This window comes from Leptonychotes weddellii, chromosome 11 (genome assembly GCF_054177405.1).
Source record: "Leptonychotes weddellii isolate Sample4059 chromosome 11, ASM5417740v2, whole genome shotgun sequence".
Classification (NCBI taxonomy): Eukaryota; Metazoa; Chordata; class Mammalia; order Carnivora; family Phocidae; genus Leptonychotes; species Leptonychotes weddellii.
This window is the reverse complement of record NC_138379.1, coordinates 50,152,857-50,165,581: the sequence shown is the minus strand read 5'-3', so window position 1 is coordinate 50,165,581 and position 12,725 is coordinate 50,152,857. Positions and strand designations below refer to the sequence as shown.

The window sequence follows — 12,725 nt, the reverse complement described above, 5'->3', positions numbered from 1 at the left end:
CCTTCTGCCACAGTGACTCCCGGGAGGCAAGCGACGAGCAGGCCGCCACAAACCAGCAGTTGCCCACTTGGCCCTGGTGCAGGTCGTGGGAGCTGATGCCATCCACAAAGAGGCGGGGGTCCTCACATATGTCCTGCAGAGAAGCCAAGCGGAGACCTCACTGTCAGTGTGGAGATTCGCCCACCTCCCCTTGCAGACTGGGGGCCCCGTGTGGCCGGTTTCTCCAAATCCAGCTCCCCCCAGGTGCTGCCTGGGATGCCCTTCTCCCTTCCCCTGGCTGAAAAAGTCTGCCCTTCAGGGCCAGAGGTTCGATGATGAGAAGATGCTGTGGAAGGACTTAGGGGGACTGGCCCCGGGGCACCCCCTTCCTCCTGCCCTCTGTGCTCTTCCCCAACCAGCAAAGGGTCAGTTCCTACCCTCCCCCAGCAGCAGCAACCCTGCAGTGCCCACACCAGCCCACCCTCAGGGGCCCCCAGTCACAAAGAGGGTGGGGGCCCCGGACAGAAACAAAGAACAAACTCAGGGAATGAATGAGTGGCAAAGGGCCGGGGAGAAGCAGGGAGCTGACCGTGCCACGTCCGGGGCCGGCACAGCCTCAGGCTGTCTCACTGGACCCTCGACCCACCTGAGGAGTGTGGGGTTGTTATTCCAGTTTACGGACGAAGGAATGAAGGTTCAGAGAAGGGCAGTGACTTGTCAAGGACACACAGCAAGCAAAGCCGAGCAGAGCTCCTGGAGGGCCTTTCGTGTGGTCAGTGTGGGCCAGAGGGGCCGGGCAGGGACAGGGCTGGGTATGAAGGCGGTTGCCTTCCCCCTTCACAGTCCAGGTCTCTGCTCGGGGCACCCAGGTGCCCACCTGTGTCCCAAAGCATCTTCACAGAGCTGAGAGGGAGGTGGTGAACACTGAGACAGGCCTTCCGTGTGCCTGGCATCCTGCTGGTGCCATGATCCATCCTCACCATGATCCTGAGAGGTGGGCACTGTGCTCATTGTAGAGATGAGCAGACCGAGGCCCAGAGAGGTTGAACCACATGCCCCACACACAGCTGGGCCTGCCTCCACCACAGAGAGCTACTGAGGTCCTACCACAGGCAGCCAGCAGAAGGTAGCAGAGTCAGGAAGGCCCATTTATGGCTGTGCAACTTCGGGCCAGGGGCTCAACCTCTCTCAGCCTCTGTTTCCCCACCTGTGCAAAGGGGGCAGATCATTCTCCCTGCAGGGCTCTGTAAGGACTCCACGGATTACGGGAGCCGGGCACTCCGCAGGGAAAATGGGGCAAAGGGCTACGGGTTCTCACTAAGGCGTCTGGGACTCCTGTTGCCACCTCTGCCTAGGAAAACCAGTGTTTGGAGGACCAGACTGAAGGCCCAACCTCCTGAGGGCGTGAACAGCTCCCCATAGTATGGACTGTGGCATGCCCCAGGTCTGAGTAATACTGCCCCGGGGCACGGGAACCCAGTGAGGCTGGAAACACGCAGAGGCCATGCTATCAGGAAGCAGGGCAGGAAGAAGCCCGCCTCCCTCCCTGCTGCCCTCCTTATCTTCTCTCCCAGGCCCTGGCCTGCACGCAGACCGGCACTGGAGCCCGAGGGAGCCATGACTTAGCATCCACCTCCCTGCAGGCAGGGCGGGAGTGGGGGGTGCTTCATATCTGGAGGATCCCAGCCACATGCCCACCTGAGATGGGAGGGGAGGCAGCCACAGCCTGGCATCACCAGGATCTGCAGAGGTAACCTCCTAGTACCCTCCCCTTCAGATCCTCCTGGCCAAGGCGCTGGAGAGACATGACTGCCCGGTGGTCCACAGAGGAGGATGGCAAGGCCAGGAGGAGGCAGTGACGCCCAAAGTCACATGGCAGTAAGTGGGCCAATGGGACAGAACCCAGGTCGGCTGGGCTCCCTGACTAGGGCTCTCCTCTGCCCTGCTGAGCAGGGACCGCGGGGGCCAAACTGTGGGGCAGGTCCGACCATCCCAGCCTGGCCCTGCCACCCAGAACAGGGCTCAGGCACAGAGAGGTTAAGTCATTTGCCTGGGGCCACAGAGGAAAAGGTGAAGTGAGATCCAAATTCGGGCAGGCAGCACCACAGCCTCCAGGGGGCTAGGACCCACGAGAGACAAAGCCACCCTGCTTCCTCCCCGCCCCCACCCCCGCACCTGTCCTCAGCCCAGCTTAGGGGTGCCGCTATACTAAAATGAGACCGAGGGGTCGGGGCAGCCCAGACGCTCACCTACCCTTAGGGCCAGGATCTCAAGACCTGTGTTTGTCCTTCCATCTCTCCCAGGCACAGAGCACAGAGCTAGTCAGGGAAGTTCCCAGCCTGAGGGCACAGCCCCTGAGGAGGACCAGCCTGACTATGACCCTCCACGTGAGCACAGCTATGACAGCAGGAAGCCAGGGAGAGATCAAAGGAGACTGCCTGGAGGCAGTGACACCAACAGAGCAGGCGTGGCCAATGGGTAGGGAGATCTCTGGAAAGAAATAGGGACTCCAAATTCACCCCAAGAAGGGATCCAGCCACAGTACTGAGACACATGCCACCCCTGACACCATGCTCCCGTGGGCTCCTGGCCCCTGTGCTCCCTCCCATCACTATCCACACTCTGGGTCACTCCCACCAGCCTGCGAGCTCCAGGACAGGGCCAGGCCCGACTCTGCCCACTACCAGCGTCAGGAGCAGGCCTTGGCAGGTGCTGCTGGGGCTGCAGGTGGGTTCCCCGGGAGCAAGGGAGGGCAAAGTGGCTCGCAGGACTGGGCCAGGCAGGCATCTGCGGGGAGCCCCAGACCAAGCCATCCCCCAGGGCTGGGAAGTGACGGCTCTTTTGCTCCAGGAACCTCTCTCTGGGGCACGGCCATCTACACCCACAGTCACCTCCCACCTCTTGGCCCCTCGGCCTGTCAGACCAGCTCCACTGGACACAGGGCATAGCCCAGAACCATCTCCCTCCGGGGCACAAGGAGAATTTCAGGTTTGCAGGCCCGGTGTACAAACAGGCATGCAGCAAGACAGCAGATCCGGGGCACGTTTCTCTCCCGCCCCCTGCTCATCTGTCACCGCCCCCCAGCAATCTAAGATCCCAGCAGGAATGGACCACACAACCGGGGACAGTGAGGCCCAGGAAGAAAGCAGTCCGCCTGCCTGGGACAGGAAAAAGGGCAGGTTCTCAGGAGTAAGAGCCATCCCGTGCTCCCCCCACCCCCAGCAATCCCGTCCTGTAAGGCCACCTGAGCATGTGCCCAGAAGGGAATCGTTCCTGGGCGGGACAATGGCCCGGATGGCTGGCCCCAGCAAAACTACCTGTTCTGTGGCATAAAGGGGCCTAAATCCCAGCACAGCCAAGGAGTGGGGTCTTCTCCACATGCTGGTATGATGAACGTGAGCCCAGGACTTGGGGCTGGGGAATACCAGGCCACTGCGGGAAAATTCCGGGGGAGGGGGGGTTCCTAAAACCAACGTCTGTTTGTAGAACCCCTACTTGTTCCCTTCTTGGCTCCACCAAAGGACCTGCAAACTAATTTCCAGACATGGGGGGAGGCAGAGTGCTGGATGGGACAGGGAGTACTCGGTCCCCACAGAGACGAAAAGGGGCCCCTGCAAAGGCCTCGGGCCTGAGAGAGGAGGAAGCCCCTCAAACATCCACACCCTCAGGGTTCCCCCTGAGTCACAGGCCTTGATGACAGACTCCTTCTCTTATCTCCCTGGCCAGGCCTGTGGGGAAGGCTGCGTTTAGCCAACTGGAAGGAAAAAAGAAACAATGAACCCAGAGGAAAGAGGAGGGTGTGGGCCTAAGGCAGGTGCCCTGGATGAGGGAAGAGGTGGGCGAGGCCTGGCCCCACCTGCAGAGTCCACAGGAGATGGCTCTTTTCCAGCAGGGCCAGCTCTGGGTCCCCAGCACAGGGTTAGCAAGGAGCAGGTGGGCGAGAGAGGGAGCCGGTTTGTCATCTGCCTCCCATATGTAACACCACAGATACCTCAGGTCATTTCAACCTCCAGAAACCATGATCAGCAAGAGTTAGTCTTCTCATTTACAGATGAAGCAACTGAGGCCAAGGGAGAGGAAGTGGCTTGTTCAAGGTCACACCTCCCATGACCCTCCTGGGAGGTAGGGCCAAGTCCATCTGGCTCAAAAACCGGCCTTCTCATTCCATTTTGGGAGAAAGCAAAGGGAAGGCCAGCAGGGAGGGAGGCTGACTGAGGAGATCCTCAAGAACAAAGAGACCATGACACTGACCAACTTAAAGAGAAGGGCTGGAGGTGTGATGGGAGTGAAGACGGCCTTCCCAGGGGCTGTCCAGAAGGAGTTTTTTGCTCTCTTTATAAACAGTCCGGTCACAAGCCCCAGGAAGTAAGACTTCATGGAAACACAGCTGCCTCGGGACAAAGTTCCATCCCACTGGCCAAGGACCAAGCAGCTGGGAGTTAATGGTCACCCCACCAGGCTGGCCTCGCCCCGCCGGCCTGAGGCAAGCCAGGCCTGACTTCCTGCCCCACCAACCAGCCGTTCCGACCGTGGGGTGAGGGCCTGCCCAGTACACGAGCCCCACACCACCCAGCAGGCGCTGCTTACACACGCACCGTCCAACACACCCTGGTCCACCCCATCTCAGCTCCTCATCCCACCCCACTCAGCTATGCCTAGCCTTGAACTCTGCCTCCCAAACCCAGAACCCATCCCCCACTGCCACCCATGGGCTGCACTCAGATGTCTCCCTGTCAGCACCAACCACCACCAGCCGCCTGTCACCGGCCTCCGCGGGCAGGGCAGGGAGGGTCTGCTCCTCCTCTGCCGGCGTCTAGAAAGGACCAAACACCACGCCCAGTGAGGAAGGCCATGAAGGAGGGTGCAGCATGGCAGGACTCCCAAACTGGCAGGGAAAGGGGCCCAGAGAAGGCAGGTGACTCCTCCAGGATCACACAGCAGGGGGCTGCTGAGCCCAGGCAGACTGGCATTTCCTCCTCTCACCACACCAAACCCACCTTTCCCCAGCCATGCCTCGCCAGCGTCCTTCCAGGGCCATGGATCTAAAATGTCTGCGTGCTGGCCAGAGGGCAGGACAGGGGCAGCAAGGGGGTGGAGCGAGAGGAAGGCAGAGAGTGTCTCCCCTCCATGCACACCCAAGGCCTCACAAAGGCCCTTTGAGGCTGGCCTCCGTCCCCACCCACCAGACAAAGGAGAGAGAGGAAGGCGTGGGGGCAGGGGGCCTGAGAGGCAGGAATCTTGTGGCCTGGCCAGGAGGCTCCTGGGAGTTCCGGAGAACCGAGGTGTCGGGCAGAGGGCCAGGGCAGGCAGGACTCCTGGGTCCCAGCCTGGCTCAAGTACTGGCTCCCCGGGGCAATCGGGGCGTGCGCCTTCCCGCCTTGGCCTCAGTGCCTCTACCTCTCAAGTACCCCAGTCCAAGAAAATACACAGAATTTTTTGAGTTGGAAGGGACTTGAGATCACAGCCTAGGAGAGGAACATGAAAACTGAATCCCATTTTCCCAAAATGTCTAGGAGGTCGGAGGGAACTTCATAAAATGCAAATCTGCCCCCGTCACACCCTGCTGAAAACCTCGCGCCCCCCCACCACCACCCTCCCGGGCTCCCACTGCCCCAGGGCACACCAGCCCCACCGAACCCAGGACCCAGGCTCCCTCTTCCCCGATGCTCCTGCCATGTCCCAAATAAGCCTGAGGGTTTCAAGTCTCCCGCCTTTTCCACACGGTGCCTCCTCCCCCCTTCGACCCTGAGATGCCTCCGCTGACTATGGGCAGAGGGCACAGCACGGCGCCCTGCACCAACATCCCTCCTGTGTGACCAGCTCAGAGCCAGCAGCCGCCCGGTGGCCCGGGGCCCAGGGCCTCACACGCAGGGATCAGGGTTAAAGAGGGTGGAATCGTGTCACGAGGCCAAACAATTCTGTTCGACACATTCTGGCGTCAGCCACCAAGGCCGGGACGGGGAGCAGCCAGACGGATGCGGCGGATTCGCCATCCTCAACGGTAACGGTGTGGCTGCCGGCGCTGGGGGCTGGGTGCTGGGCGCGGTGCCACGCTTACTCACCTGCCATCTCTCGGAATGCTCCCAACAACCCGAGAAGGCACTGTCACCTCTTACTGCTGTTCTTAGTATTGATTAACCATCATCATGAGTACTTTTCATCTGCAGCAAACGACCATCTCAAAATCGTTACAACAATCGGCAAACAGCTCGCACCTGAATGTCACTCTATGTTGTACGAGAGTCGAACGGTCGCCTCGTTTTTAGCCCCAAACCACTCTGGGTTTTATTTTGGGTGGCAGGGCAGAGGGCCCCATTTTCCCTGCGAGGAAGCTGAGGCCCAGAGAGGGGGCAAGGTCTTGGCCGGGCAGCGGTGGCCCGAGGATGAGGGCGATTCCCCGGCTCCCCATCCGGGCGAGACCCCACAGCAGGAGGGTCCTCCGCTTTCCCGGCCACCTGGGGGCTCGGGATGACCAGCCACCGCCCCGTCCCCTGGAGACTGGGCGGGTCTGGGCCTGCTCGCCTCAGCTCCAACCGTGACCAGACACTGACCTTGGGCCGCTTCCACCTGACCGTGGGGCCTGGGGTGCCCTTATAGTACAGCGAGTCATCGGTGGCCGGGAAGTTGGGGTCCTCGAAGAGCACCTTCCTGCGCAGACAGGCCCGCTTCAGGGCAGAGTAGTGCTGGTCCTCGTAGGGCTTCACACACGAGAACATGGTGGTGGCTGTCCCAGCAGGGGAGGCCGAGACAAGGCCGCAGACAGCGAGGTGGGGCCACGGGCGGCTCCCGACGTCCCTGGGATGACAGGAAGGGGAGATAATCACTTACTGAGGAGACTGGAGGACCTGCCGCCCGCTGAGTCAGGGGACTCATCCGCGTCGCACGGGCCAGGAGCCGAGGCTCAGAGGCGGGGACAGACGCAGCTGCCACATGCACGCAGGGACAGGAACCGACTGCCCTGACGCCTCGTCCTGAATGCTCCCATGTCTGATACTTGGAGGCGATGCCAGCCTGCAACCCAACAGGCCCAGGGCTCCCCGCAAGGCGCTCAGGGCTCCCGGGCCGCACCCGCCCGCTCCTTCCTTTGTCGCCAGCCCTCCCTAGACCTCCTAGGGCCCAGTCAGATCCTGGCCGACTCAGCAGCTCCCTGGCTGATGCTACACACACAGGACAGCAGGGGCACTGCCTCCAAGCTCCCCTCCTCCGGACCCTCCCCACTTAATCTAGAGGCCTGTTTCTGCCCCGTGGGGAGGGTGCCCCCCTCTGGCCATCGTTCACATTCATTCCCCAGGTCCGCTCTCCAGCACTGCCTTCTTCCCGTTGCTTCTGGACTAAACATCTCCTCGTGGCTCCTTAATCCTAGTGACCTAACCTCCCCTGAGGCACCCCCATCCCTCACTCCATGGCCTCCAGATCTCCTACGCCAGACTCTCCCTGAAGGCTTCCCAGACTTCACCGTGACTCACTCCTGAACAGTCTCATCCAGGGCCCCCAAGGGGCAGCGGCACTGGTTGGCCCTTCCCCCATCCCTGCCCTCCCTCTCCCTCTTGGGCCCGGGGCCCTGCACCGAGCAGCGTTCTGCTCACCTTCCCTGCCTGATGACTCCCATCTCCCTGTATTATACATCCTGGACCCCTCTTCTGGGCCCCCAACCCGCCCACCCCGATGAGGGCCCAGGCACCCACAGGCACCAATCCCAAACTGAACTCATCTCCCTCCACACCCCCGTCCCAGGAGGCACGGGACCGTGGGCACCCATTTGACCAGAAGCCCCAAGAGCAGGGTCTGCTTGCTTGGTTCCCTGTGAGCATGCGGCCCCTACACAGAGCCCGACACAGAAGGAGGCTGTTCCTGTCTGCAGCCTCCCTGCAGCCCCCTCGGGCTCAGAGCCGAGTGCTCACCAAACACAAGGCACACGGGCTGGACATGGCCAGGGAAGGCCTTGGGAGGAGGGCGCAGGGTGGGGATCAGCAGCCAGCTTGACACATGAGGCGCCCTGACTCGTGCTCAGACAGCCGGGCATCTGACCGACAGCCCCCATGTCAGACAGACAGCCGGGCATCTGACCGAAAACCCCCGTATCTCAGACTCCAACTGGGCCACTGGCAGAGCTCCACAGCCCCTGGGTCTGCTGGTCCTGGAGCCTGCCCAGGGCAGCAACACTGCAACCCCACCGGGCCACAGGCCCTGGCTTCCCAGCCCCGCTGAGGGAAACCAAGGCAAGGTAGGCTGGCTCCGGGTGAACACAAGTTTGACAGCAAGTCTGATGTGGGTGCCAGTCCCAGCTGCACCTCTCACCTGCTGTGTGGCCTTGAATAAGTCACTCAACCTCTCTGAATCCCCATTTTCCCAGCTCTGCAATGGGCACAACGTTGCTTTACTAACTGGAAGATGCGGTGATAATTAACCAAAGGCTGAGAAGACTGCTTAGCAGGCCACAGGGAGGGGAACAAGAAGAGGAGACAAGCCCCTCTCACTACCAAGAGAGAAGCTCCACCCCTCTGGCACCTGCCACGTGCACACCAGGGGGCAAGAGGGTCCTGTGCAGCATTTGCAAACAGTGCTGGGCAAATCTTTCATTGCTCCCATTTTTCAGAAAAGAAAACTGAGGCTCGGTGAAGGGAGGAGCCTTGCCCATGTCCCATGGCAGAGTCTGGACTTGAACCCACATCCCTCGGTGCCTCCACCTTGGCCCAGTGACCATGTGGCGCAGAGAAAGGGCTAAGGCCACACACCCCGACTGAGCCAGCCTCACGGGAAGGGAAAGAAGAGGGATTTGACAGGGAAGGGAGAAGCAGGAGAAGCAGAGGGGACACACGACAGCTGCACCTTCTGCCCCACATCCACACTGGGCCTGCTCCTGCTGCTGTGTGACCTCAGTCCAACCACTTAACCTCTCTGGCAGGAAGGCCCAGAACCCTGCCCCCTCCCACCCAGCCTCCCAGCCTTGGAGGCCTGAGGGAAAGAGAAGAGGGGAGCCTAGAGAGCCAGCCCCTGGGCTTCCAGCACGGGGCCACCCAGGAGAGTCATTAGCATCACAGTTTCCCGGAGGGCCTGCTCAGGAAGCAATCAAAGCTGCAAGAATTAGATCAAAGAAGCTGAGAGCAGGATCCCAGAAATCAGCTCTAGCAATTCCATGTTCAGAACCCAGAGGGCCCAGGGAGGGGGAACGAGCTGGCCGAGGTTGCACAGCCAGACCAGTGGAGAATGAGGGTTCTGGGCCAGGTGAACGCTCCCCGGAGGAGGACAGAAGGGGCGTGGGGCCAGAGAGGAAAGCTTGGCTGGGCCTGGGCCAGGAGAACGGGGGCGAGGCCTGGCTGAAGGTCTGCCCCAGCTCGGCCACTCTCCAGCCGCACCCCTGTCAGCGAGGCTGCCCCTGGCCTGCTGACGCCAGGCTCTTCTGGCCCCAGCCTTTGTACACATGGCACCTCATGGTGACTGTCCTCCCACACCTTCCGAGGGCCCCACGATCATCTCCCACTCCATCTACTGGGTCAACAACCCCATGGGGGTCACAGAGTCAAGAGCCTCTGAGCTTTGCCCTCTCCCTGTAGCTGCAGGCATCACCACGGAAGGCCGTGGATCAAGCAAGAGTCAGGAGAGCCAGCTTCCAAATCCAGGAGCTCTTCTCTCTGGGCCTGAGCTGGTAGCAGGGCAGTTCACCTTTTTGAGCATCTTCACACTGTGTGCGAGCCAGCATTAAGGGGAAAGTCCGAGCTTCCCGGCTGCCTTCAGCTTGCCCTCTTCCTTCGGCCCCTGCCCAGCTCACCCCACCCCTACCATTCATTCTCCACGCCAAGTTAGAGCTAAGAGCCCCGGCAGTTCCCTAAAGCTGTGTACGCAGGGCCTCCATACACACTGTTCCTTCCGCACGTGCATTCCCTGTCACCTTTCGCAGCTCAGCCCAAGGACCTCCCCCCCGCCCCCTCCCCTCCACAATTCTGGAACCCCTGTGACGACACCCATTACATCGTACCCCACCTGCACAGGACTTGTCCATCCCCCCAGCCCAGCCTAGGCCCCTGCAGGGCAGGGCCCGCCCCGGCTCCTCTCTGTACCCCCAGGGTCCAACACTGGGGGGCGGACAAAGTAAATCTGTATTGAAAGAGCTGACAGGGGCTGGGTGGGAAAAACAGGCTCAAAGAGTGGCAGGGACCACCAAAGGGGTCAGCACCAGCGCTCTGGCCCCTTCCCGCTGTGCCAGGCCTCCAGGCCTCTCGCTCGCCCCCTCCCTCCCACTCCCGCTGGCTGGGAGCCAACGGGTGCCCACACCCCTGCCGTCCCCGGGTGCATCACGGCCGCCGCCCTGGCTCTCTCCGCAGCAGCCAGCCCTTCGCCAGCTATTAACGGAGTGCTGGCTTTAGTTCCCAATGTCCTCCTACGCTGTGTGACCCTGGACAGGCCCCATCCCCTCTCTGGTCTGCGTGGTCCTTGTCTGCAAGGAAAGCTAACGGGCCCGGGTCTCTGGGAGGATCGAAGGAGACACCGCCGCACAGAATGTACTGCGCTCCTGACGGGGGTCACTGCTGGCATCTGGGGTACACCTACCACGTTCCCACACCCCTGCCAGGAGGGCAACGACAATTCAGGGTCCCCATCCCCAAGGAACCTCATGGTCTAGTGTGGCCAAAAGACACAAGGCAGCACGGAACACGTCATTCAGAGATTCCCCCAAGAGGGATGCAAGGCCTGGACCCAGAAGCTGGCCGTTCTTTAGTAGAAGACAAAGGTCATTCCAGAAAGAGGGAACAGCTCGAGCAAAGTCTCAGGGGCAGGAAAGTGCAAGGTAATCTAGACCCAGCCTGGCCCGGTGGGGCCGGTGGACTAAGCACGGGGCTGCTGACCGGGCGCAGAACAAGGGTCTGAGAGTGCTCACCAGGGAGCTCAGAGCAACCAGCTTTCTGGCAGGTCAGTCGGACTTGAGCTCCAGCCCTGACTGCACCACCTAGCACTGTGCGTCCCCGGGTAAGTCGTGAACCCCTGTGAGCGGCTGTCTGTCAGCCCTACCTGGTTATAGCTTCTCAGGTGACAGGGAAAGAAAGTGGCATCTGCCCTGGGCCTGCCCTGCAAGACCCGCTGTCCTCACCTCGGAAATGGTGTGGACCCACCTCCAGGAACCTAGTCCGATGTTCCCTGGGCCTGCGGGAGGTAGTGTGGACCACCGGGCTATGCACGGGGTGGGCTAAGGGCTCATCCTGCAGCAGGTCACACTGAGCCAACAGCAGCAGGGGGCTGACAGCACTGGGCCTTCCCTGGGTGCTACACCCACCGCAGCTAGGGAGACACAGGAGAGAGAGTTTTCGTTCCATTCTATAGATGAGAACACTGAGGAAAGTGCCCCAAATCTGCAGCCTCTTGGCTGGATCCCAAGCTTCCAGACTCCCTCTCACACCGGGGCTTCCCAAAGCAGGGCCCCGGATTAACGCCGTGAGCACTTGAGGGGGCACTCTGACGTGGCAGGGAAGCGTTCAGGAAGACAGCTGTTGCCGGTGCGGGGCTCTCTCCAGGACTGCCCTGAGGGGGAGCTCGGTTCGGTCTAGCGGGCCTTTAATTCCTCGTGGCCCCCGCCCAGCGCTTGACCAAAGAAGAGCAGGCCTCACCAGACACCAGCACCTGGCAGAGTCAATGGCTTTTCTGTTGTTTTTGCTTTACTACCAGCGGCCTTGTACTTGTGCAAAGTAGTAATGACTTTCCATTTAGTGGAGGCACAGTTTCCTTTAAGAAATATTAAGGAAAAAGGAAGTCGGTTTAAAGAAAACTATGAAGTTCACAGAGGTGTGGGTGGAGCCTGGGTGGTACCCGGAGCCCTGGAGGGCAGGGTGCAGGGGAGGAAGGAGAAGGGGTGGGGGGCACACTACAGTTAACCAGACCCATCATAAAGCTCTAATAATTTAGACAGTGTGGTACTGGCCCAAGGGAGACAAACAGACCAAGGGAACAGAATAGAACAGAAGAGAAAGTCCAGAAAAAGGCCACAAGTAGGACACCTGGTTTATGGCAAGGATGACGCCACGGTGCGCTGGGCAAAGGATGGTCTTTTCAATGAATGGTGCTGGGTCGACTGGTTTACCCAGATGGAAAAAGACTCATCTTGACCCCTACCTCCCACTATACACAAAAAACAATGCCACAAAGATTGCAAATCTAACCAAACGGATAAACAATAAAGCTTCTGGAAGAAAACATGAGAAAAAGAGCACGTCCAAATGACCAATAAAGAAAAAAACCCTCGAGTCGTCAAAGAAATGCAAATTAAAACCACCACGCGAGGGGTGCCTAGCTGGCTCAGCTGGCAGAGCGTGGGGCTCTTAATCTCAGGGTCGTGCGTTCAAGCCCCACATGGGCATGGAGCCTACTTAAAAAAATAATAAAATAAAACCCTGAGAAGATACCGCTACACCCTCACCAGGATGGCTACAGTGAAAACCACACACACACCACACACGCACACGCACACACACACACTCTCTCTCCCCTACGAATACCGCCCTTCGACACCGGTGGTAGAAGTATACATTGGTAAAACCCCTTTGCACAACCATTTGACCATACGTATTAAAGCTGAACAAAACGCGGGGCACCTGGGTGGCTCAGTCCTTAAGCATCCGCCTTCGGCTCAGGTCGTGATCCCAGGGTCCTGGGATCGAGCCCCGCATCAGGTTCCCTGCTTAGCGGGAAGCCTGCTTCTCCCTCTCCCACTCCCCTGCTTGTGTTTCCTCTCTCACTGTGTCTCTCTCTCTGTCAAA

General features: G+C 60.2%; 1 protein-coding gene across 3 annotated transcripts in view; it reads right to left on the bottom strand.

Annotated features, from left to right (window-relative positions):
- CAPN5 (calpain 5) overlaps nucleotides 1–12,725 on the bottom strand; it is a 51,685-nt gene that overhangs the window by 28,201 nt on the left and 10,759 nt on the right. For 2 of the 3 annotated variants that reach the window (XM_006730712.3, XM_031025252.2), the window contains exons 2-3: nucleotides 6,531–6,774; nucleotides 2–133 (exon numbers count right to left, since the gene is read on the bottom strand). In XM_006730712.3, coding sequence (XP_006730775.1) covers nucleotides 2–133; nucleotides 6,531–6,695 — 297 coding nt within the window. In that variant the 5' untranslated portion in view covers nucleotides 6,696–6,774. Of the gene's footprint in view, nucleotide 1; nucleotides 134–6,530; nucleotides 6,775–12,725 lie in introns of those variants that run through there. The other variant, XM_081798895.1, reaches the window with a different exon arrangement.